The 26,716-nt window shown below is 45.1% G+C and overlaps 2 protein-coding genes and 1 non-coding gene across 3 annotated transcripts; 1 reads left to right on the top strand and 2 right to left on the bottom strand.

The window, feature by feature from the left end:
* Positions 1-7,228: 7,228 nt before the first annotated feature.
* On the bottom strand, positions 7,229-15,952 carry csnk2a2b (casein kinase 2, alpha prime polypeptide b). The gene is made up of 12 exons (XM_070906835.1): positions 15,849-15,952; positions 15,302-15,413; positions 13,162-13,263; positions 11,851-11,901; positions 11,605-11,664; positions 11,309-11,392; positions 10,388-10,498; positions 10,062-10,163; positions 9,548-9,648; positions 8,388-8,536; positions 8,172-8,255; positions 7,229-7,921 (listed from the first exon to the last, which is right to left on the bottom strand). The coding sequence occupies exons 1-11, from the start codon at positions 15,950-15,952 to the stop codon at positions 8,179-8,181; spliced, it is 1,053 nt and encodes a 350-aa protein (XP_070762936.1). The 3' UTR covers positions 7,229-7,921; positions 8,172-8,178.
* Positions 15,953-19,001: 3,049 nt separating this feature from the next.
* Positions 19,002-19,073, top strand: trnap-agg (transfer RNA proline (anticodon AGG)). Its single transcript has one exon. It is a non-coding gene; the product is annotated as a tRNA-Pro (tRNA).
* A 5,068-nt stretch (positions 19,074-24,141) lies between these two features.
* znf319b (zinc finger protein 319b) lies at positions 24,142-26,183 on the bottom strand. The gene is made up of 2 exons (XM_070908057.1): positions 26,110-26,183; positions 24,142-26,011 (listed from the first exon to the last, which is right to left on the bottom strand). Exons 1-2 carry the CDS (start codon positions 26,112-26,114, stop codon positions 24,142-24,144), a joined length of 1,875 nt encoding a protein of 624 aa, XP_070764158.1. The 5' UTR covers positions 26,115-26,183.
* Positions 26,184-26,716: the final 533 nt, after the last annotated feature.

The raw sequence follows: 26,716 nt of genomic DNA, 5'->3' as shown, positions 1-26,716 counted from the left end.
CCCGTCAGCGATGTGTAATATTGACTGACGGTATATTGAACGCACCGATGCCTCACGCTGTTCAGGCACGTCACCCAGCACTGTGTGACGCCTGCCTCCCTCCTTTTATTGTCCAGCTGTTTTCTCCCCCCCCCCTTTGTCAACTCTCTCATCTCTTCATCTCTCCCTCTGTCCTCCCACTCTTCCTCCAGTCTCTCTTTCTCTGTCATTGTCATGTTTTTTCCCCCTCGTTCACCAGAATTGCAGCTGCTTCTAAATATAACCTGCATAACAAAAGAGTCCTCAATAATAGACTGCGTGTCAGTGTGTGTGTGTAACCTGAAGCAACAGGCGTGTGTGTGTGTGTGTGCGTTTGATGTCGAGAGGGACCTCGCCGTGATGATGTCAGAAGTAGGCGGGGTTATTTTGTCTCTTCTGAAGAGCGATTGGCCCATCATCTGGCCTGCTCGTGTCGGCATGTATAAGAAGACAACGGTTCCCATTCAAACGATTATTTCTTTACCACAGAGCATCAACACTCGTCCATGGCTACTGTCGTCCCTGTAAGTATCTGTGTGTGTGTGTGTGTGTGTGTGCATGTATGTCTTTAACCTGCTCAGTTTGGAATTATTCAGTCATAGAACCACACGTAGTTAGATGAGGGGTTTTGTTTTTCAGTGTTTGCGCTGAGAAGAAGTATAATTTCTATTTTATTGGTGACTTGAAGTGACTGTTACATGCAATCAGGCAGCACAGCGGGTAAAAGCAAGCTCAGTGTCAGTGACCTACCGTGCTGAAAGTGAAAAGTTTAGTATTTTAGGAAACCAGTATGAGATATTGACACTCAAAGCTGAATATATGTGGTTCACACATTTGTAATCTGTTGAAAAACAAATTTGTCAAATGTAAGGGAGAATAATGGAGAGATACTGAGAGTGTGTGAGTTATCTTCTTTTCTCTGTACATGACCATTTCAAGAGACTGTAGCAGGTCAGCTATTGTGTCCGTGTGTGTGTGTGTGTGTGTGTGTGTGAATGGGAAAACAACTGTTGGGAGGCGAATCTACACGATCAAGTGTCGGTGCTGTAAATGAATCTGCACAGCTGAATTCTCTTTGTGTGATCTATTCTGTGCGTGTGTGTGTGTGTGTGTGTGTGTGTGTGTGTGTGTGTGTGTCTTGGGTTTCTGATGGAGAGGGTGATTAAGTCTGCGAGAGGAAGACAGTGGCTCGTACACTAATTAAAATGGTGTGATGTGTGTGTGTGTGTGTGTCAGAGTGTAACATATGAAGTGTGAATGACAGAGGCACGCAGCTGAGGCCGCACTACAGTAGCTATTATGCTCCAGGAGATTCAAATGTTGGGAGGCCAATAATAGCAATTTGGAATTGAATAATTATCAGTATTTCCCATGATGCATCAGTGGTCCAACTATTTCTTAAATAACAAAGTGTGTGGTGTGAAAACAGAGCCTTCCATTGAGTGTAAAGAGGCTGAAACACGAACACTCAGCCAGTCCAGCAGTGTGCTACTCCATATGTCAGTGCACCATTACACACCACACTTATTCAAGGAAGGCTGATTTGGCATGGTGGATTATTTGTTTCAAAAGAAGTCTTTTAGTTGCCCGTGAACTTTAGAATGAAATGCATGTCATGAGGTCAATACCCCAAATACACGTTTAATTTTATAGTTCTTAAAAATCTCAGAATTTTGACTTTTTACTTGAAATATTGATGTTAATTTAAAAGATTTAAATACTGTTATTTTGAATGGCACTAGCTCTGTTTCCAAAGTGTGGGAATTCAGCAGATCAAAACATGTGACTCTCTCTCTTCCTCCCTCCATGACTCCCAGTTTGCTTCCTGCTACGGCAGTGTTCAGCCCCTGCAGCTGTTTGGGCATGGACCCAGAGGGGGCAACTATCTGTCACTCCTCACATACCGGGGCCCTCGCTGCGCCCCGCGACCCCGCCTGGCATGCCACGCTCCGAAGATGACCCTGAGGCAGATCTGTCGCATGCTGAAGTTGATGAAGCAGGTCAGGAACAGAGAGGCCGCTGCTGCTGCTGCTGCTGCCAGGTCAGGAACAACTCCGCTGCAGTAACCTGTAACTTGTAGCCAATAACTGGTGTGCCCAAAATCCATATTTTGCTGGACAAGCGAACATTTTGGCCTGCTGGTGGTGCCGTAGGCAATGTAAGCCGATCACCAAAGTCATAAGGTTTCATCCTCTAGGGACCATGCATATTGGTACCAAATTTCATGGCAATACATCCAGTGGTTGTCGAGATATTTCAGTCTGGACCAAAGCCATGGATCAACCGGCCGACCAACATTGTCGTACTGCTGCTAGCGTGGCTAAAAATGGTATAATGTGAAATGTTTGGATAATGTTTTGTTTTAAGACCTGTTAATCAGCACAAAAATATGATGTTAATCAGAGAATGGGGATCCCTTTTTTTCTCTACTGGTCCCGAAACCAGTAGTCCACTACTAGTAACTTCTCTAATGGTCAAAAAGGTAAAATGTAATATTAGGTAAAGCAAATTAAATTATGGTAAACTTTACTACTGTTTTCAACATGTTTGATACTTGGTTTAAAAGTTGTAATTAATTATGTTATTAATGGTTGATAAATCATTTAACAATGCTTTATAGATCAATTATGAACAGAAGAAGAACAAGTTTTGGGTTGCCAGGCTGTAAAAATCATTCATGGCTGGTGTTTATGCTTTCTATTTGGTAATAATGCAGTTATAAATATTAGTAAATGCTTAACAAGTCATTAATAAATAGATTTTTGGCCGTATCCAGCCATTTTGCAGAAGGTAAGTCCCATTAGTCAAAGGGATATTTCACACCCTGGCAACCCTAAAGTTACTTATTAAGCATTAGTGAATGATTTATTAAGCCTTAATAATGCCATTGGTTACAGCTTATAAACTCTTTATAAAAGGATGCCTTATTAGGCATTGGTGCCAATTTGAAGTGCAACCTAGGCCTGTAATGGACTTTATTTAAGTAAACTAATGTTTTAGTGGGTTGAACATATTTAGATGTTGCATCAAGGTGTAGAAGAACTGATGCCAGATTTACAGCCCAATAAATGTTGCACTTTTAACAAGCATTGATTCTTCAGGGATGATGACACTGAGTTGACAAGCGTGGAGAGTTATGTGTCTATCCATCAAGCTGATTGTTACATTATTGATGCATTTAGGGAGGATAATAAGCAGCCTGTCTTGGCTGCCCCGGGCTGGACTGTGATCACCCCAGAGGCCACAGGAGTCTGCGGTTAATAATTCAATTCTCTCATGTCCCTGCCAGAACAAACACTCAATCGCATTTCCTCCTCTCATGCCCTTCCCTCTGTGCCTGGTTTCTCTCTCTGCGCAGGAAGCCGGGGTCTGCATCTCCGGCCCCGGCGTCGCCCGGCAACAAGTCGGAGAAGAAGTGCGTCCCGAGCTGTCTCAGACACAAACGCAGCATAAAGCGAGTCGGCTGACCCATGAGCCCTGGCCCACAAAAAACAACCCACAAACAACTCTCACAGTGACATGGGAGAGTTCATTCAGATTATTCCAATTTGAACAGCTAGCCGCACGACTGAGGATGTTGGAGGACGATGTTCGCTTGACAGGAGAGGATGAAGAGATCTAATTCCCTCTGCTTTAGAAAGTGGAATCTCTCTCTGCGATATTTTTTAAAGACAAAAGTAACTTAAGCAACCGTCTTTAAAGGGCTACCTGAGTGTTTTTTGTTATTATTCACCAGAGTGGAACTTTTTGGACTGTTTTTGTATTTCATTTTTTTTTTTTGGTCCCGTTGAGTCTTTGTTTTATTTTTTTAATGCAGCTTGTTTGCTGTCTTTTAATGTCTTTTATCAATAAAACCAAGACAACTTTTAATACCATTACTGTGGGTGTGTATAAAATATGATGAACACTTTAAATAAGTAATGTACAGGAAAAGCTGTGATCATAACTGGCTAAATGAATGTCTAAATTGATGAAATGGCAGCTGTTCCCTCTGTTCTTTGCTTGCAGTGTTGTTTTTGTGAATTTGTCTCTTAAATGTGCAATAAAAATTAAATCCCATGAAAACTTGGCTTCAGATCTTACGTATCTCTCTAAAATATTAAATGGTCATGAATTTGAAAAAAGCAACAGAACATCTGTAGGTATCTTTTTCAATAACATAGTCAGATTCTGATTCAAATGTTGCTGAATTCCGATTGGTTGTCAGAAGTACGTGACATCACCTTTCACCAACTGAGCCCCGCCCCCTTTCAAACCAGTGAGAAGAGCACAGACAAAAACACTGACACAGAAACCTTGAATGTGAAATTTAAAACCAAAACTGTTCTAGATTTGGCAGGAAATAGTGTGTCCATGTGTGACACCATTACTTACTTACTTACTTAGAGTAAGAAGCTGATTGAGAAAATTTGTTTTTAGGGCCTTTAAATGTTGTCTTTAGACCAAACATACTGACACTGATTTCATCTGGATACTGGAGCCCAGTTGTTTCTGTAAGGATAAGCAGTCTATACGTCAGAGACCACAGGTTTTAGATTAATCAAATTTGGTGTTTAGCTTCAAAATCTGAAACCTTCTTCACCAGCTAGTCGCTAACTTGGTCCGTCTGTCTTTTGGTGCTGGGCAGGCGGGGTATACCGCTCTGTAAAAATACTCCGTTACAAGTAAAAGTCTTACATTCCAAGATTTCACTTAAAAGTACAAACGTATTAACAGCAAAATGTACATAAAGTATTAAAGTCAAAGTCCTTGTTGGGCAGCACTACTGTTGAATAGTCCAATCTATAGCACAGATTTTATAAATGGATCATAGGTTTTGTTTGTAAAAACTTAATATATAAAGTAAACCCCAGCTGTCAGATAAATGTAGTGGAGTACGTACAATACTTCCCTCTGAAACTTAGTTAAGTAGAAGTATAAAGCAGCATAAAATTCAGAAAGCACTGTACTTGAATAAATGTACTTTCCACCACCACTACTACTAGCTTGGTAGAGCTGCAGAGATTTTCACTTTGACCAACACTTTCATGACCAAATACCCGCAAAACTACATTCCCATCAGACCCAGCTGTGTTTTTTGTTTGCTGCTAATTATGCAAATGTTAGCATGCTAACACGCTAACCTAAGATATGGAAAACATGGCGAACATCATACCTGCCAAACACCAGCATGTTAACATTGTCGCTGTGAGCACGTTAGCAAGCTGACGTTAGCATGTAGCTCAAAGCACCGCTGTGCCTACGGACAGCCTCACAGAACCGCCAGCACGGCTGTGGACTCTTAGTCTTGTTTAAATCTATGTGTTACAGATTTACCATTGCCCCTGGGATCTTTCCAACCTCAGACTTTTTATCCTTCCTACAAAATCAAGCAAACTGGCACACAAGGCCAATAAAATGTTTTGATGTTATACAAAACGCCTGTGAAACATCTGATATGTTGTCCTCTGAATGCAACTAGAGAATCAGTATGGGGACTGACAAGAACTTCTTGTCACTGAAATGCAGATGAAACGCCATTTTAGTAAACACTGTTTGTAATACTGTACATGTAGATGAGAGAGTATCATGTGAACCAAAGGAAAGGTAGTCAGATGGAAAAGTACTCACTGAAAAAGGACCCCAAGGTCCCGAAGTTGGCAGTTTGTTTACGGCCCAGAATTATTAATCTGCTGACTAAATACTGTGGAAACTACAGCTCACCTGCACCTTTGCACACAGAAAACAGTGCGAGAGTGTACCCGAACGTGAGCGAGGAGTCAGGTTGTAGAACAGGAAGCCATAGCTCTGGTTTCTGTACAAGGAGGAAGCTGATACTTCGGACACACACAAACACACACAACAACACCAACAACAGCTGATGTTTGGTGACCTGTAAAAGACAACTATGTCATACATCGTAATTAATCATAACCTAGACAGTACAGGTCCAGCATTATAAACAGGCAGTAGTTTTATTCAACGTATTACAGTGGAATGAACATTTTTCACAGTTTGGAAATATCGGTGCTACTAAGTGCTACGAAGAGTAAATCAGTGTCCCTGATGTGCTTTAACATTAACACACAGTAATAGTCTGATGGGAGATTGAATTATCAAAAGTGATAATACTGCATTTCACTCTTTCAAACTTGTGTCATAGATTTGTGCATTTTCTTACTTTCCCACAAGAACTTCAATGCACCAACAAAGAAGAATTTTGAAAGATGCACGTGACACTGAATTGTGCCTCAAAATCATGAAATAACTTTCACATCAACTAAAAAAGCACAACCGTCGGAGGCTACAGTCACGGCAGACACGTGGTTAAAGCTGCATTATTTTTGGCCACTTGGGGGCAGCAGAAACAAGCCGTGAACACAACTTCGCCATATTATCACCTTTGAAAGTTAGCATGGCGAACTTGTTAGCAAACAGTAGCCCGTTCACACTTCCAGCAGATACGGAGCAACATTAACATTCATTCGGAGTCACGTTTGTTGATGAATGCAGGTCCAACATTCACTCTCATTTTCGCTCACTTTAGAACTTTAGGACACCAACTCCTATGGGAAATATCTGGCTCTGCAATGCTCCTCTATGTTCACCAGCTAGCTGCTAACGCTGTCTGACTGCTGTTTGGTGCCACTATGGGAAGTGCCGAGCGTTGAGTTTGTAGAAGTAACAGAGAGAGCGGCATGCATCGTTTTCAACTGGCTGTGAGCTAGTTGTAGCAGCCTTACACAACTGGAGCTCAGCTTTCATACTCACACACTCGGTCCATTAGCTGATTGGTGCGCGACCCTGTCACTACAGAGTGCAGGTGAAGCTGAAGTTTTAAGGTTTAGCTTTCAGCGTGGCTACACTACGTATGAATCAAGGTTAAACCAAAACCTATTTTTTGTAAAACGGCTTGTTCATCTTTTTATCCTCTCTTTTAATATGTACACTCAGTCGCCAGTTTATTAGGTACACCTCGCTAAAACGTATGCACTCTAATACAACCGTCCTGCGATAAACCCTTCATGAGGGTTGTAATGTGACGTTTCAATGCGTTGTTTATGAGCATTTTGGAGGATGGCGTTTGTGGTGCTGTTGAACTGTACAGATTCACGGTTGCTCAGCAGTCTTATACCTACACTCGCACCTTTTCCCCCCATCACCTTCAAGAGTGTTTCTCAAGTCACACAAAAACTGACAAGCAACAAATTCACACTAGACGCAGGCAGAGTTCATCTAAATAAAAATCATTTATTTTTCATTAATATTATTATTATTATCATCATCATTCTATCTAGAGAGAGTCCACCATGCCACTTTCAGAACTGGAGTAGTGCTAAGACGTCTGTCTGTCTGTTGGGGTACAGGATGGAGGGGGGAGGGGGGAGAGGGGCAGACAGATGGATGGATGGATGGATGAACAGGTCAAGGGGGGAAGGGAGGGGGTCGGGACTTGTACAGGCTCGCACTCCTGTTCATTCTCCATGCTGATGCAAACAAAGAGGGGATGACTTTAAAGGAGGGATGACTGAGAGGAGCGGGAGGAGGAGGGACTGAATTGTCTTTAAAAGTAGTTTGTCCTTGTTGACCTACATGAGCTGGGAGAGAAAAAGACGATATGGGGGGACGATGGGGAGTGGGAGCAGCTTCAAGCTCACTGGTCAGGCTGCTGGACAAGGACAAGCCAATCGCAGACTGATACAGAGGAGGAGGGTGTATGTATACATGTCTGCATGTGTGTTTGTGTAGAGGGTGTGCTTGCATCGGTGTGTGTGTGTGTGTAGATGTGTGTATCCATATGCACATATCTGTGAGTGTGTAACTGGTCAGAGTTACTTTGATCCATTGTCACTGTACACTTGTCAAAGTTACTGTCACAACCGGGTACAAAGTTGAGGTAACAAACATCCTTCTTCTTCCACTTCTGTAGAGAGGACGAAAACACAAGAGAGGGCGCGAGGAAGAGGAGGGGGAGGAGGAGGAGGAAAGAAAAGAGGGGACAGAAAGTACAGAAATTTAACAGACTTTTCAACCGAACTTCTAGTCTCTTTTCTCAGTCGACTACACTGTGAAAGCAGTGATGGTAAACATGCTGCCACCCACAAATGATGCACTCCTCTGGTACATACGGGTGGCAAATTAAAGAAGATCACTCTTTTGAGTCTGATTGTTACCTGTGTTTCATCGTGCTGTAGTGTTGCCACTGGAAACCATGTTGTTGTCAGAGTTTGACAGAGACTGCTCCTTTATTACTGGGTCTGCAGGATGAGAGAGGAACTACATTCAAGTACGTGACAGATTGGTATCGCGCTGTTATCGTTGAATCTAAATCTAAGACCCCCTACATTTCTCACGGTATTGCTGTGTGTGGTGGCGTGCGCCTTGCTTACAGAAGTAGGGGTGCTCCATGGCCTCTGTGGCCGTCAGTCTCTGTTGGTGGTCGTAGCGTAGCAGCTTGTCCAGCAGGTCCAGAGCTTCAGGACTCACCAAGTGCTGGTTCTCCGTCTGCACAAACTGTTCCCAGCGCTTCCTGCTCTGCCTGCAGGGACACACAACAGACACTTCTTATTTCATTTTGTCCATTATGACCGTATATAGTAGAAGCAGTTATTGTGAACTGTGTGTTTGTATCTGATTAGCACATAAAATGTCCCTGTATCTCTTCAATGGAGCGGCTTAGCTACAGAACAGGAACCCTGCAGGTGGCAGGCGATCCTTTTCTCACGTAAAGAACTCAAAGTTGGCAGTCTGAGTCATTTTAACTGTCATGTTGAGGGAAATGTCCACACACAAAAAGAAAAGCAGTGAGCGGAAGGGTTTCCTTACTAGAGAAAACAGAATAAAATAAAGAATAATAAAGATAATGCACCAAGAAACGGAACAAGAAAAAAACATTGATTTTGCAAATGTTTTCCGAGGAGGGAACTGCATTCAAAATGTGCGCGAGGCTTCAAGGACGCGCGCTGTGTTTGGGTGAGAAACACTGAATGTTAGCATGAAAAGCCGGCAGGGTGCCTTTAAGAGCCCCGTGACTGTGCGGCTGAAGCCAGCACCGAAGGCGCTTCCCTCTGGAAATTACCCCTCGGCACATTACCTCAGAGGTGGAAAAGGTGAACTCATGTTTGTGACTCCCACTGTGATGCAGCACATTTCATAATGGCAGGCGGGATAACACGTTTCTTTGTGTGCTGGACACAAGGAGGGCCTCAGCAGATTTTATAAGGCTTCCTTTTCAAGATGTGCACGTTGAACTTTATTTTACTATATTAAGGATCATTTCAAATGCCATTTTATTACTCCTTTTTTGTTTGGAGTGTTAAAGATTCCCTGAGTACTACTAGAGGGGCTGAGTTTGAGTCAGAGGAGGGCATATGCAGCACTTAAAAGTTAAAATATTAAAACAGCGGTACGTTCCTCACGGGCTCCAGACAGACGCTCTACTAATATTCGTCACCTTTCTGCCCTAGCCTGATTTGACTTGTACGCCACATTCAGCTCCAGAGCTGCAACTGATGGGAATCCCGGGGGGGCAAAGTCGGGGTGGACTTACTGTCCCAGCAGGTCTTTGAAGCGCGGGTCCAGTTCAATGTGGTATTTACGCAGGTAGCCGAACAGCTCGTCTGTCCCCAGGACCTTGGCAATTCGCACCAGCTAGAAAACACACAACAAGCCAGGGTGAAACCTGTGTGCACATCTTTAAAATATGAAACAAGTCTTTGTCACATTATGGTCGATACTTTTATTCACCAACCATTCGCAAGTTAAACTATGGTCGATGTTAGCGTCCGTGTCAGATCTATGTTTTACTTGCCCCCCCCACCCCGGTTCAATGTTGCACCCCTTCCAATCTCAGAACAACAGCGCCCTCTTCCTGTTACTACTGTTGACACTTGAGAGTGAGGCACTGCAGATAACATTCGATGAAAAAAGGTCCAGGATACAAATACACGTCGTCTCCATTTTTCAGTACGTGTGCATGAGATCGGTGACCCTTTCCCATCTGTCTCATTGGATGTGAACTGCGTTGCTGTGTGGCCCTGGTGTGTAGGTGTGTCAGAAGGTACCTGGTCGTAGTTGTCTTGTCCGTGGAAGAAGGGCTCTTTCTGAAAGATCATGCTGGCCAGCATACAGCCCAAGCTCCACATGTCTAAACTGTAATCATACATCTGAAACACAAAATCATCAAACAGCACTGCCGATGATGAGAACACAGACGTCGGAGTTATCCATGTGTGCTGACAACATCTCCTCATGAATGTGTGACTGGCAACATTGAAAAAAGAAGTCTTTATGTGTATTAAATGCTACAGAAAAGCATCTGTTTATAAAGACTGGTGTTTAAATGTGGGCTGCTTCAAGGTGTGTGTGTGTGCGTGTGTGTGTGTGTTACCTGGTAGTCCACCAGGAGTTCGGGGCCTTTGAAGTATCGTGACGCCACTCTGACGTTGTACTCCTGGGACGGATGGTAGAACTCTGCCAAACCCCAGTCTATAAGGCGTAGCTATGGAAACAACACAACGCATTCTCATTCAGCTTTGAAAACTGAATACTTAGGAGAGGTAACTAAACAACATGACCAGGAGTACCCTAATACGACCTTTGGTTAGCGACACACACAGTTATAGGCGCGTGTGATATGTATTCTGCGGGGTACTTGTGCTAATTCACATACATGTTAGCCTGCTGCCCCCTGCTGGCCAAGGTTGGGAGTGTATTCTTGAATATATTAGGGTGTTGCTCAGCAGATAGCAGTGCATTAATACAGCCACAGTTAAAGCCCCCAGTCCCAGAAATCCCAGCAGGGCCGAGCTCTAACAGCGGCCGTAGCCACTGGCTGTGACCACGCCGCGAGGGGCAACTATCTTTAGCCAGGCGGTCACAATCACAGCCACAGACAACGCTGCAACTACAGCCATAGCCATCAGCCACGGCCATAGCAAGAGGCCCGCCCACTAGCCCTGCGGTACCAGCCAGGCGCTTACAGTCCTGGCTTGGCTTCCCTCTTCTGCCTTGACTGACACAAGACTTTCTGTCGACGCCGCTGTTTACATCCGTGTGCTCTGCCATCGGTGCTCAATGGCTGCCAGATAATATTTCTTTGTCAGATGTTCAGAACAATAAATGCTTTCATGAATTGTAGCAGCAGAGAGAAACGGGACATTTATTTAGATGGATCACACTCCGCCTGTACTCAGAACCAGTACAGAGAGAGAGGAGCTGAAATAGCGGGGGTGAGAGATAATATTCAGAGCATGTGTGGGTGTGTGAAGACAAAAAACAAAAAAAAGGGACTATATAGGGCGCCACCTACCTTTCTCAACTGGTGGTCGATCATCACATTGTGGGGTTTGACGTCACGGTGCATGATTCCCATACTGTGACAGTAGTCCAGAGCCTTGCACACACACACACACACACACACACACACACACACACACACACACACACACACACACACACACACAGAGACAAGGATATAATTATGTATACACGGTATTTTAATTTCCCAGGAACTTTGCCAAGAATAGAGACAAAAAATGTTACATTTAATGAAGAAGACATTTTCCCCCCAAAAAAATCAACCACACGTAACGTAACAAGTCTCACCTTCAGTAGTTCAAACATATAGAAACGGATATCATAATCTGTCAACTTCTGGTACAACTCCTGCAGAGGAAAAACACATTGACGTCAGGATTTGAAGCTTAAATTTGACATGAGTTTGGAGGAAAAAGCACCATTTAACCCCTACCAACTAAAGACACTGCAGCATGGGACATAATAAACTGGCAGCCTGGTACACTGAGGGCAGAAAACACCCAGAAGCATGCAGAAGAGGGGTGATCACTGTACCTTGAAGTCTGTGTTATTGATGCATTCAAAGACGAGCGCTGGAGTTCTGGACTGTACAGCCACCACAAGAGAGACAGAGAGTCGAAATCAGTCATAAAAGAAAAATCAGAAACAACAATGTAAACAGAGGAGGGGGTGGCTCGTCATTGATTCGGTCACCTGATTAAACCACAAATTTGACAAAGCCCACATTGTGATCTTAACCGTTAACTGAAAATATAGGGAAGTGGCCCATTTGTAAAACTCCCTGATGTTCCACAAAGTCTTTGACTTTACTTTGTTGGATTGCCCCTCTGTAAATTCTGATATTCCAGCAATGTCTTGCCCAGTGGAAAATAATCACAAGACCGATTAACAGAAAAACTGGAATCGCGTTTCCATCACGGCAACCGATTTCAGCCCCAGACAATAATCACATCCATCAATCATTATATCATTCGCAACAGCTGTAATCACTTTCCCGAATCCATGATTTCTTTAAACCCATCATTACACTGTCGGCATTTGCTTACTTGTGCTTTAAATATCCCTACGTGACTCCGATGTCAGGCGGCTGTTTGATCACGTGCTGCAAGAAGAGTCATTTCTGGGACTGAGCGTAAGAGTTTGTTTATTTTCTAGTGGACTTGATTTCCCTCGTATGAACTCGAAAAACGAAAAAGCTTTGAGGATACTTCAGTGTCAATCACACTGCAGAGAAATACAGTTTCATTCAAGAATAGATAGGGTCAATATTGTTGTCAGGGACGATACAAGACGATACAGTGCGCTGACATTAAGTGGGCCGGTGCATCGACCAGACCAGTCTCTCTGTCAGTGTGTTGTTATAAAATTCAGCCATTGTTTTCTGTTCTGCTCTGTTTATTTAATTCACATAAATAGTAACTCATAGCGTCTACTTACAGTTAAAGGCACACCTGTGGAGTTTTTGACCGCTAGTAGTGCTATGTGGCAATGTTTCAGTGTCACTAAGACGCCGCAGCAATGTGCCAACACAAGGCCGGGAAGGAGAGGAAAACTGCGAGCCAGCAAACGTGGACGTAAACAATGCAGAATTCACTGTATTTTGAAAAAACTGGCTTTGCGAAGGTTTCACGAGGAAGGAAATGCGTTCAACATGCTTGCTGGACCTCAAGGATACACACAGTGTGTTGTGGCGAGAAATACTGACACAGCCTCCCTCTCGTAATGCACGTTCGACTACACTCACAAGGTGAATTCCCGTGTCACCTTCTACCAGTATTCCTAACATCTGAGTCTCATCTTAAAAAAAGAAAAGAAAAAGGACAGACGTGCCATCAGCGAGCCTACCACCGGGTCTTTGACTGTGTCCACCAGTCGGATGATGTTGGTCCCCCCTCGCAGGTTCTCCAGAATCTTGATCTCTCGCTTGATCTTCTTCTTCTTGACCGGCTAATTCCATAGAAAGACCGAGCAAGGCAAACAAAGAGAGACGTTGAGAGGAGAGGGGTGTGTAAGACAAGGAAAACAACAACAACAACAACAACAACAACAACAAAAATCACATCAAGATGAAAAAAGCACAAGAGTTTGCCCCTGTGCCATTTCTGTCTCCTGATCTTGAACCCGCCGATCCGGCTCGACCCCCCGCTGCTGCATTCTTCAGCATCAGTCTGTCAGTGTGTCTTTGTGCACATTTAGCATTTAGCGCAGGGGGAGGCTGACGCTTACATTCAAATGACTGACGGGCGGTGTGACGCCGGCTTTGACTCTTGCCGCTTGCTAAACGGCACGGTAACGGGCGTCCTCGGCTGTCACCAGCGCCAAAAACATCAGCCATCTTCCTTTTTATTGAAGGGTTGTTACAGCTGAACAGATGTTGCTGCAGCAGGGAGTCATGAGGAGGCCAGTCAAATGGTTAGAGGTCATTTTAACCGCTGCTTCAGACGGACGGACTGTGTTTAATTTATTGACTCTTCTGCACAATCCCCTGCCAAATCCAACTGAGGTCTATTACTAGAAATACACATGATCATGATTCACAACGCTGGTGGTCAGAAGGCTTTACCGCCTGTTCATTATGGAGGACAAAAAAAACCCAAAAATGACTTATTGATCAATAAAGAAATCTATAAATACATACATAATGCAGGGCAAACAAGGCCGTAGTAAAAGCTCAGCTTTCGACACCAATATCAAGGCAAAAGTAACTGAGCCAAATCGATCTCTCTCCTGTGCAGCTGGTACCGCCAGCTTCATTAGCATACAGACACAGAAATGAAGAAATCTAGGAATACAGATATCAATTTGAGAATATCATACGCCGATGAATTACCAACAATTATTGACTCATTTAATTATGTATGAACCTCTCAGCTTTATCTATTTCACCTATATTCTTTTATTCATTGATTAAAACATCTACATAATAGATGTATTTACTTATTTATTTGCTGATGAATTTGTTCCCCTCCATAGTTCATAGCACAGTTTTAAGATGCTAAATCCACCTGCTTTACTAACTGCAACTCCTCATTCAGTAGAGTTTGAACCGTAAAGGGGAAAGGGATTCCAAAGCAGCAGGGTGTTTGAATCTCTGCATTAAACAGCAGGGCCCCAACTAACAGTTATTTCCACCGCAAATTGATCTGAAGTGTCGGAAACCTCCTGAAAAATGCCCATCACGAATTCCCAAAGCTCAAGGTGGCATCTTCAAAGCGCTTCAAAGTCCCGCCATCAGTCCAAAACCCAACAGGGATTCGGTTCGCAGTCACATGAGATAAAGGAAAAGTAGGAAAGCCCCATAACTGACGAGCTGGAATTAGTGAATGTTTAGCACTTTAACTTTGAAAGCACGTCAAAGAGATTCCAGAGGGGGGGCCTTTGTTGTCCCAGCTCTCTCTCTCTCTCTCTCTCTCTCGCCTTGCTCACATTTCTGTCGCTCAACTCAGCACTTCAGCACTAACCTGCACTTACATCTAGTCTGACATACTAAACTAACATCTACAAGGCAACACCCTTTTACGCTTTTAACGTAAGCAGAGACAGAAACCTTTCATCCAAACTCGGAGGCAGAGTTTCTAACGATTTTGCGGATTCAGAATTTCCTCATTCTTCACTTTACGAACAGAGAAAATAATTTGGATCGCAAATAACAGTGGCTTTCACTATTGATTCACCTGCCGGTTGTTTTCTGGACTGATGAACTCATCGATTACCCATCTCAATTCCCTGAGGGCCAAGGTGACACCTTCAGATTGCTCGTTTTAGTGCGACCGGCAGACACCTCGAAGTTTGCTCGAGAATGCGTTTTGCATTTTGCTTGAAAAATGACTTCACTAATCATTTCAGCTCTGCTAAGAAGCTGGGGGCTCTGAGACTGAAACCGTTCAGCCAAACTCAGTGCAAGTTTTCAGTCATTTTAACAACTTCGGTCACTCGTTCGACACACACTGCACGGATACTGGGAGGGGGAGATCCCGCTGCTCACCTTCAGGATCTTGACCACCACCTTCTCATTGTTGGTGATGTTGATGGCCTCGAACACTTCGCTGTACTTCCCTCTGCCCAGTTTACGGACCAGCTGGTAGTCCTCCTGGTTGCTATAGGGACAGACAGAGAAACATTGCAGAGCCTGTGTGACTGCGTGAGAGAGACGGAGAAAATATTTTTCAGCGTGCAATTAAGCCGGTGCGTGTGTTCTTGTCACTGAGGTGAAGCTCTGCCTGGGTGGAGGTGGGTTTCTGGTTCTGATTCTCAAGGCACACGTTATTTAAGCCAAGAGATGGGGTGAGCATGGGGACAGAGATGGGGGTTAGGGGGAGGAGAGTGCCAGACAGTGAAGAACAGCAGGGCTGCTGACTGTACTATCCTGGTGTCATCACACCCTCACAGCGAGATGTATAATAATAGACACCCATCTGCCACACTTTCTCTTCCACAGACACACACGCTCTCTCAGAGACACAGTGTCTGCTGTGGTCAGACATCACATGCATGCAATTACAGCAACCTGCAGTAAACAGAAATGTCCTCACTTCCAGTTGGGTACGTGGGCCTCGTAATCCCAGTACTCCCGGCTCTTCAGCGTGTTGACGTCTGCGTACACACGGGACTTGCTACCGGCCACCGGACCAGGCATGGCGAGACCCGAGGCTCGGGCGCTGTGGGGCGTGAGTCACGGAGATGTGCAAGGGGTGGGGGGGTCACGAACAAATTGGAGGAAAGGGGGGGGTGGGGGTAGACCGGTAACTGGATTTGCTGTCTGTGTGGGTGTGAAGTGGCACAGGCCAGCCAGACTGAGAGAAAAGGAGGAAAGGGAGGGAGAGGACCGGAGATGTCCGCCGGGGTTCGCCGCAGTCAGTGCCCGCCGAGCTGCGCTCCTTGGTCGGATTGTCAGAAGCAGCAGAGCCGGTGTCGGTGGGGCTCGGAGGGGGGGCTGATCAGAATCGGGGTGCTAGTGCAGCTGACGTTACACACAGGGACGTGGAGGCATCGGGGTGCTGAGGTAGAGAGGAAACGGACCCCTAAAAGGCCACAGAGGAGGAGGAAAGGGGGTCGGTGATCTAAATATCACGGGTTAAAATTCCGAGCTGCTCTCTTTGCGGGCCCTAAATCCGAAACGTTAGGGGAGGAAACGGGTGGGCTTCCTGCGTTAGCCGATGGAGGAGGGGAGGAGGAGGGGGGGTTGCCCTCAGTGGTCCAGTGTTAGCTATCAATCAACTGTTGATGTGACGGATCGGTAGCGGGGGTCGACCGGAGGGAGAGGGGGGTGGAGCAGCAGCGAGATCGATGTTGTTAGCTAACGTTAGCCAGCGATGCTACTTCAGCGCGGAGATGTCGCACCGACGGGGAGCGCTCGGCGCCGTGCACCACCATCGGCGGAGCCCGCGTCATGTGCGACCGGCTGTGCGGGGAAGCAGCGCCTCAGTGGCCCGGTACTAGACGCCGACGGAGGGCCCGGGATTCAGGGGGTTTCTTCTGCAGCCACGGACCTCCCCGGTCGAGAGCGCAGGAGAGGGACGCGGATTGCGATTGAAGAGCAGCGAGAGAGCCGCCCGGATGTGAAAGCAGCTGGCTGCCGGGGTGAAGATGAGGAATGTGATGCTACGCTGAGCAGCCGGGACACAGCGCCCTCTAGGGACCAGGATGTGACAATATATGGGCAAAAGTTTTGTTTTTGTTTTTTTCAAAACTTTCTTTATGTACAACAAAAATGTATAACATTTCTGTGTATCTGTCCTTTGTTCAAGTTAGTAACCTGTCATGTGAAAAAGTATTTGGTTATGAATAGGTAACAAATACCTCGCAACCACACCAATATTTCTTGTGGTCTCAATGCAGGAAATTGTTTTGGCTGATGTGCAATATATTCAGCTCTCCATGTCTCAAAACCTTGGGTGTCATTTGGGTACCAATTCAGAGTATTATGGTTCCAAGGTTCAAGTTTATGTTTTATCGTCATTTGCATAGGAACCATCAGGAATCTATACAATGAATTCTTGTACAAAGATTTCACCGACAACAACAAAACCACAATTAAAAACATACAACATATAGAAACGCGAAATAGACATCCAACAGTACACATGTACAGGTACGGTGATGCTCCCACAGCGTTTACCAAATGGCAGCAGAGAGCAGGGAGTGACCTGGATGACTGGTTTAGGTTTTCCTGAGGCAAACAGTCAGTTGCAGCATATCAAAGCTACTGTCTGAATAGAGGAGTTAAAATGCTCAGAATATCAAGTGATGCAGTTGGATTTTGAATAACAACTCATTGTAACATTATATGAAACAAGTTTGGAGCTCTAAGAGCATATAAAGATCTGAAAACAAGACAATTTCTTTTCAAATGTAAAAAAAAAAAAATGCTGGCATTTGTGTTCATGTAAGTCTTCAGTATTTTAGACTTACGACTGCACAAAATGACAATGATGTGCAAATTTAAGTGAAGTAAGCAAATTCGCTCATCAGCTAGACTGATAATTGAGACACAGACACCGACACAGACAGACAGACAGACAGACAGACAGGATAATAATGGAAATATGACTAGTAATAGTAGTTACAGCTGTAATAATAACTGAAATGTGACTAATAATAGCAACAACATCTTTAATAATAACAGAACTATGACTAACCACGATCCACAGGAACCTGCGAAACAAGAAAGCACAAGGAAACTCCGGGGAAGACATGAAGTTAGTAACATGCATTGGTGAGACAGGAATGTGTGAAGATGGAGAGGGAGAGGAGGAAAGCTCAGTGCATCATGGGAAGTCCCCCCAGCAGTCTAGGCCTATAGCAGCATAACTAGGGGCTGGTCCAGGCAGGCCTGAGCCAGCCCTTAACTATAAGCGTTATCAAAAAGCTTTAAGCCTGCTCTTAAAAGTAGAGAGTGTGTCTGCCTCCCGGACCCAAACTGGGAGCCGATTCCACAGGAGAGGAGCTTGATAGCTGAAGGCTCTGGCTCCTGTTGGGCTTTTGGAGACTCTAGGAACCACAAGCAACCCTGCACTCTGGGAGCGCAGTTCTCTAGTGGGGTAATAGGGGACTATGAGCTCTTTAAGATATGATGGTGCCTTGAACATATTGGCAGACTGCTGAAAAAAGAGGAAATAATGTAACGTAATGTAATGTTAACTACAGTAACCTTGTAGCCTCACAGATGGGATTTAAATCCTGGAAGAATGACAGATGCTCCTCATGTTTAGTATCATGCCGCCAAGAGCAAGAACAAGAACAGTTAATGTTGGCCAAGTCAAAAGCAATAGCACAGAATCACCAAATCAACTGAACTCCAGCAATCACATCGCTGCATGGAAAGGAGGTGGGAACAAAGTGAACAAACACCAACAGAAACATTCTCATCCTGGCGTGTAAGGGGAACTGTGTCAGACACACTTCTCACATACTCATTCATGACACACCATCATGTGTTGGACATTATGACGCTTTCCACACTAGACACTACAGTTCAGAAAACTGCAGTGGGACTGGGATCCTATGAGCCTGCAACACATGTTTTCATCACTCTACTGCACGCACAGGACGATGAATGTATAATTGCGACCACCAGAGGGTGCTGTTGGACTAGACAAGATGCGGAGCACCAAGTTGCCACATCACCAGTTTGAAGAGTTCAGTTAAAGACCATACAACTACAGCTGTGAACACATCTGGACATAGGCTCGTTGGTCTAGGGGTATGATTCTCGCTTAGGGTGCGAGAGGTCCCGGGTTCAAATCCCGGACGAGCCCTATTTTCACCTCTGGGGGTCACAGAACCCTAAGGAGCCTTTGTGCACTTTGTTTCTGAAACAAAACGTGTTTTACATGACTGAAACGCAGACAATCTGCACCACTAAATACAGTACATCGAATCATTAATTACAAATGTTCCCCCAAAACCAGTAAAGCACAGACTGCCAGGTTTTTCCTGCTGTCTATTGCTAAAACCAAATGACAGCTGCTTTACAACTCTCGTTTGACCGACAGATTGCGGAGGGCATGCAAGACATTCTGAACTATGTGTCATGCAAATGTGACCCAAACCTAAATGTTTTTGTGCGCAGCGTGAATGCAAAAATCTCATCTGTATCATCTGAAAGAAACAGTACATGAAAGGTAAACCTGGATTACGGCTGTACACCTGTCAATAGCCTTGATCTGAAGCTTTAGTTTAGTGCAGGTTATTAGAGAACACAGTTTATATCACGTATTGACTGTGTAACTACAGGAGGCAAAGTATACTTAAATAAAATGTACTGTAAGTGTGTAAATTATCAGCTACCGGGACTTCGAACTGTAATGTAGCATTAGCAAAATACTGAATTTTAAATTGTGGCTACTCCATTACAATACTAACTAAGCTTTGTTAAACCTCCTCCTCCTGGTGGTCCAAAGCTCCTCTGCTAGCGCTATAAACACCAACACTCTGCTTATAATAATCATAATTATGATTATAATTATAATAATAATAAACTTTATTTATATAGCACCTTTCAAAACAGTTACAAATTTCGTTACAATAAAATCAGAACACACAGAGGACATCCGTTTCGTTTTCGCGCACACACTGCAAAAAGAATGTGGCCATACCACCACCTCCGAATGTGGTCTGAGCAATTGGATCTCAATGCGTCTTGGGTGCATTCACACCTGGTATTAAAGCTGTCCACTTGTGATTGGATCACCCGGGACGGATGTTAATACCAGGTGTAAACAGGTGTAAACAGGTCCTAAACTGGTGTAAAATAGACTTACTTAAGAACAATTCATGCTTGAACTTCACTGCATTTATTTGACAGCTGTGGTCACCGGCTTCTTTACAGATGAAATATATTATATACAAAATATTAGATGGTCTTATAAATATGATGTATTATTTTAACTACCCAACTGTAAATAAAGTAATTCCAATGATCTCCACCGTGACTGGCTACAACATTAACATGTTTCTTACATGTTAATGCACTAGTAATAACAATCCAATGATATAATATATAAACATATAACAATGACAGGGGCTGGTCATGCTCCATAATGACTACTTTTAGCCCTGATAATGATGATAATGATTATGCACATACAGCAGGTAGCAGCTGTGTGGGTGTGAGCCACGGCTAAAAGGTTATAAAATGTAACAGGGATCAGAGGTCAAGCTCACGTACTGATGACCTATGCTTCTTATCTTTCTTTTCTTTTCGAAACTTTCGTTTTGAAGTGATCTTGTTCATGGCAGCACTAACGCGGACGGATGGAAGGAGTGGCCTTGTGTTCTGCTGGAATAAAAGGCTACAACGCAAAAGCAAAAACCAAATGTCAAGAACTCCCCAAAGACAGAAGAAAAATGCGTTTCGGGTTTTGATTTCCTGCTTAAATAATCGCATGACTCATTCAAGTTTATAAATGAAAAAAGTTTTATTTGTTAGTGCTGTGTGTAATTGAATGCTACATACATACAGATAATCTTAGCATGAATGTACACGTACTGTACGTCGCCACAAAGTTTTTTTTCCTTTTCTTTTTTTTCCCCAACATCAGTCACATAAACTACAGTACAGTCTGAAAAAAGCTATAGGAGGGAACAGCGCCGTGAGGAGGGGAGCACCGGTTCCCAGGGACAGAACACAGGAACTAACACAGCAAGCATGCAGAGAGCAAGAGACACCAGGGTCTGACGGGTTCATTTGCTGGAACTGAAAAGGAAAAGAGAGGAGGAGGTGGGCGGGTGGGTGAACTGGTGCCTCAACTGACCGTTTCCAGTGAGACCACCAGTGAATACGCTGAAGGGTGGATTCACTTCGTTTGTGCTTATACAGGAGATTTCCATCTCCTTTCCCCGACTGCTTGTTGGATATGGGATGTGTCTCCTCACTGCATTCTCAGGCCGGCCCGGTGAAGTTTCACCCGCCTGTACAGCACTCTGTAACACACGGGACAAATGCACGCCCTCACTAACACTAACAACTAAACCAGTGCTGCTGGCCTGGGATTATTCTTGAGCTTTGAATGTACACTTGTTATTGTTCTTTTCACACATGTGAAGCCTACTGCCAGCACTATACAGTGTGTGAGGTCCGAGTCTTGCACCTTGCACCTGCCTATATTTTTTGTATTATGCACATGTGAGGACATGTCAGCACCGATTAATAAGTCTAACGTCCTGGAGCGCTTGTAGTTCTTGGCAAATATGAACCCACCCTCACTGATTCCTGATGCGTTTGCTTTGTAGTTATTCAACTTTTACACCGCCACCAACACCACCAGCGCCACCCTGCAGTATTCTTTGTGTAGAGGTTGTTTCTGCTGTGATTTGGCCTTAGAAACAATTCTCCATTGTGAAAGCTGAATCCCACTCTTAAGAAAAGACAGCCAGCTCTATCCCAAAACCCACCCCAAGGCCCTGGTCTCTCCCTCAAGGAATATAGATATTCATATCAATTTAAAGATTAATAATAAAAAGAAATACTATAAACAAATGTGAAACCATAAACAAAACATACAGTACTTCTTTACTTTAAGCCCAAGTTGTTCTCAAAGTCTTATAATGCCAGATTCAGAAAATAAAAATAAAAATGTGATGGCTGATGGAGCCAACCATCTGACCTCGCATGGTGATGATGATGAAGAACACAGACTGAAAGCAGGAGAGGGGGAAGAGGCAGAGAGGCACCGTGGCCTCGTTTTAAGGCTAAAACAAAACGCAAAGAATTGCAAGCCAGAATTTAAAAAAAAAATGAAAAGGTTACTTTTTGCGTCTCCTTGGCCTCCTCCGTTTGTACTCAATCATTTTCAATACTGCACTCAAACCATGAACCAACACTGAAAGGGGGGGAGGAGAGAGAGAGAGAGAGAGAGAGAGAGAGGGAAGAGCCCCCCTCCCCCAGATGAACAGGAAAAAGGGAACAATGGCGATCACTGCGGACATGTAAACCAACTTGTGTTCCAGGCTTCTTAAGCGAAACTAGAATCTCATAGCACTCAAAGAGGAAGGGGTCGTTCACTCAGGTGTAAACCAGCTCTGACGGACACGACGTCGACCTCAACGCAACATGTAACAGGAAAAACAGTGTTGACTTTTCTTTCAAAACGTGGGAAAATATTTAACACAAAGTGCAGGTTCGTCCTGCAGAAACAGCTCTGACAGACCAGCAAGGTTAGTAAATTTAAAAAAAACAAACAAAAAAACAAAAAACAAGGCGCAAGTCTAATACAATTCTCTACAGTCTGAATTTCCCTGTTTGACAGAATACTGTTTACATTCACACACTCAGACCCACACACACACACACGCAGGGTGCTCTTTGAGATTCCCTGCGACACAGCGATACAATCACTACATGGACTACAAAAAAAAACAACAAAAGAGCATTTGTCAAAACATTTCACGTGGTAAAAAGTAGCAAGAATACAAAAACAGGTTCTTACATATCGTTTTTAAGAAATTCAGACCTTTCCAACTCATCTGGCTAAGTACACTCACATATCCATAGTATGTACAGGCTGAGAGAGGAAGTGTAATGGTCAAACTTGGACATTTTCAGTACACGTGAGTCTAACAGCACTGACCTCTGCAGAAATATGACAAGTATATTAGTGTGAAATATATGTGTCTATATAAGTCTATACTGAAGGGTGAGATTGGTATCGATCATCAGGGGTTTTTACTGACGGTTAACGTCAGCTGGTTGGTTAGTCTACACACATTTGGGTGCTGCTTCATACTGGTGTTTTGGTACAAACAGGAGTAGCCATGAAAACCATGGCCCGCACATACACTCACAGACATTTTATCCTCTGAATTATTTCACTCGGACAATAAATCCCTCCTCACTGTTTCCCTTCACATGTGTTGAGGAGCTTACTGGCTACTTCATAAATTAAAGTGTAAAAATACTAAAACCCAGAGGGATGTGGAAGCGGGGAGGTGGGTCCAAAAGAGTCGATACATGTTTCTGCATCACTGTGGGGGAGGTGGAAACCAAACGCGTTTTAAGTCATCCTCCACCTGCACAAAGACAAACGAATGTGAGTGCATGTGTGGCTGAGGGGTAAGTCAAACTTTCCAGTCTTCGGATGTTAAGCAGCAACAGGCTGAGACGGGGGACGGAGGAGGCAGAAATGAGAGGAAGAACGAGGGAGGGAGAAACTGAGGAGTGGGGGTAGAGATGTCATCGGAGAAAGAGAGGGGGAAAGAAAAACAAACAAACAAAAGGAATGATCCCCCTCTAGTGGATACTCAAAGCAGTCAAGTTTCTGGCCCGGTCAGTTTAGGTGGAGACTCTCGTCTACTGATTCATTCAGTAGACCTATTTAAAAAACACAAAAAAACAATGGCTGTCTTTTATAAAGACAAAGATGGGACAATATTTTTTTTCTCCCTTTTCTGGAGGGAGGAAATTAGGAGGGGTATTTGTTGGATCAACCTGCATTATAGCACCTGTTTCTGTCTGACTGATGGCAGTTAAGTGGTTGTGGCCTCGTCACTGCTATCAACTGTGTGAGCGTGGGGCTGGGAAGAAGGGGAGAGGATAGGTGCATGAAAAGAAAAAAGAAGAAAAAAAGGTGGAACCAAAAGGAAAGCGCAGGGAGAAAAGAAGGCCTCCTAGGGATCTTGTGGAATGACAGGGTCACAGTACTAAAGGGCTTTGGGCAGGTTAGTAAAGCAAGAAAAACCTGATGTATCACTGGTGGGAATGAATGCAATAATTAATAACAGCCTGGACTGTCCTGCAAATAGGCTGAATAAATAGCCTACAAGGGACAGACAAGAGGACAGGAGTTTAGGGGGACTGTTTGTTCAAGGGTAAAAGTCTCCAAGGATTTATATGCACTGGGGCACCGGATAACCCCCTCCATCGGCTGTGTGCTGCACTGTGTGATCCTGCAGAGAGCCCAAGTCACTGAAACGCTCGCCGCACCAAACACACTTGAACTGGCCCTCTCTGGAGTGCGTGCTCTGGTGTTTGGTCAGGTGCTCGCGCTGTTTGAAGCCCTTGTTGCAGTGGCCGCATTTGTACGGTTTCTCCCCCGTGTGCACGCGCCGGTGCCTGTTCAGGTCTGATGAGTATTTGAAACGTTTCTCACAGTCCGGGCACTTCAGCGGCTTTTCTCGCGACGGGTCGCAGCGGTGCTGGACAAATTCCGAGGAGGACAGGAAGCGGCGGTCACAGAGCGAGCACTTAAGGGGCTTCTCTTGGCAGTGAGAGTTTTGATGACGCTGTAACGTGGAACTCTTCTTGTAGCCCTTGCCACAAACGTCACACTTGTACGGCTTGTCGGGCGAGGTGTTCGACGACTCGCCGCACTTGTGCCTGAGCAGCTCTCCCGACTGGCTGAACTCCTTCTGGCATGAGGCGCACTTGAAAAGGTTGTCCATGCCGTGGACGTGCTGGTGGTAGAGGAGGTGAGAGGGCTGCATGAAGCCCTTGTCGCACAGATTGCATTTGAACGGCCGGTCAGTAGGGTCTTTGTGTGAGCGCCGGTGGCGCACCAGTGCGTACTGCTGCTTGAAGCTCATCTGACACTCGTCACAGTGGAAGGGACGCTCCTCAGAGTGTGTGCGCTCGTGTTGGCGAAGGTCAGACGGCCGCTTGAAACCCTTACCGCATGTGGCACAGCGGAAGGGCCGGGAACCCTGCGGGTGGCAGGGGTGGTGGAGGAGCTCTGACGACTCCTTGAAGTGCAGCTCACATAAGTTGCATTTGAACAAGTGCTCGCCGGAGTGCACATACATGTGGCGCACGAGGTGGGAGCGGTGCTTGAAACTCTTTTCACAAACAGCACACTTGAACGGGCGTTCACTGCTGTGTGTTCGCTGGTGGTGCTGGAGGTGTGAGGACTGGCTGAAGGCCTTGTCACATGTGTCACATTTGAAGGGCTTCTCCCCTGTGTGCACCCTCTCATGCCGCGTGAGTTCTGACAGGTGTTTGAAGCCCTTCTGGCAAACGGAGCATTTATACGGCCGGTCTCGGGCCGAGGGAAAGGGTAGAATGGATGAGCTGCTGCTGGCTGACGCCCCGTCACTGATGGGCTGCTGGGGATTATTTGAGGTGGGTGTGACGTTGCCGGACGAACCGGGTCGGTAGGTCTTTTCACATATTGAACACTTCATTGGGTTAGTGCTGTTATGGGATGTGTGGTGCTGGGCTAAAGAGGTGAGTAGGGAGAAGCCCATCTTACACACCCCACACACAAACGGCTTCTGCTCCACCTGAACACACTGGTGTTCTAGCAGGTCCGTTGCTTGGTGGAAAATCTTCATGCACTGGGTGCACTGGAATGACCTGTCCTGACTCACCATGCACTGGTGCTCGTGTGGGTTGGCCAGGTGGGAGATATCGTGTCCACAGGCCCCACACTTGTGTCCTCCCTCTGTCCCTACCTGTAGGGAGGTCTGCTGGGCCTGGGCGGGGTGCTGCTGCTGCTGACTGTGCTGCCCGCTGCCATGCTGCTGACTCCCACTGTGTTGTTGGCTGTGTTGGCTGAGCTGCCCGTGCTGGGTCTGTTGCTGCTGCTGTAAAGACGTGGCATCTGGCTGCAGTACGATGCCATACACGGCGCAGCCCAACGCACTCTCAGCTCCTGGAGGGATGGTGTGGACGACTTGAGGTTGAGCGACCGCATGCTGCTGCCAGGCCTCGGTCATGCGGGCTCGGGTGTAGGGATTCAGTTTGGCAGCTGGTGTGGCCCAACTTCAGTGAGAAAGGGAGACATATATAGACAGGCACATATTTAAATAATGGGATAAAGGTTTCAGAGTGTCTTAAGAAAACAGGACCAAAAAACTCACTCCATTTCAGCAAGTGGCACTGAAGAGCTGGTAAGGGTGCTGTGACGGAGGATTTAATGACAGGAACAGTGTCGCGCAGAGGAGAAGAGCTGAGTTGCGAGACGGAAGAAAATCCTCTTCTTTCACTTTATCCTTGGCCTTCAAGTGGTAGCTGTATGAAAAGGAGAATCAAGGTGAGTCAAAATATCAATGGGCTGAAAGAGGTTCCTCAATAACAACAGTGTCTTTGGGTTTAAGCTATGCACTCCAGCATCCACTGATCCAACACACAACACACCCTGTCTGCAAAGGCGGAATATTTGTGGAGCAAAGCGCTTTTCAAAAGTGTAGAAATATTGCAGATTTGCTTTTGCAGTCTTGCTACATCAGCTTTACAAACGTTGGGTGCCAGACAATGCAAACAGCATCTCGAACAAAATATCAGAGCACATATTTCACACCTGCTCATTCAGCAACTCTGGCGGGAGATAAAACGTAGGTGACAACAGCCGAAGTGATCAAAACGCGTTTTCATCAGTCATACTTTTCATCCGTGAGGCACAGATTCATGTGCGAGGACGGGAGGACTCTGAACATCCTTACAATGATGTGTACTGTACGCTGGCAT

Source organism: Enoplosus armatus, chromosome 6 (genome assembly GCF_043641665.1).
Source record: "Enoplosus armatus isolate fEnoArm2 chromosome 6, fEnoArm2.hap1, whole genome shotgun sequence".
NCBI lineage: Eukaryota > Metazoa > Chordata > Actinopteri > Centrarchiformes > Enoplosidae > Enoplosus > Enoplosus armatus.
This window is presented reverse-complemented; position numbering and strand designations above follow the sequence as displayed.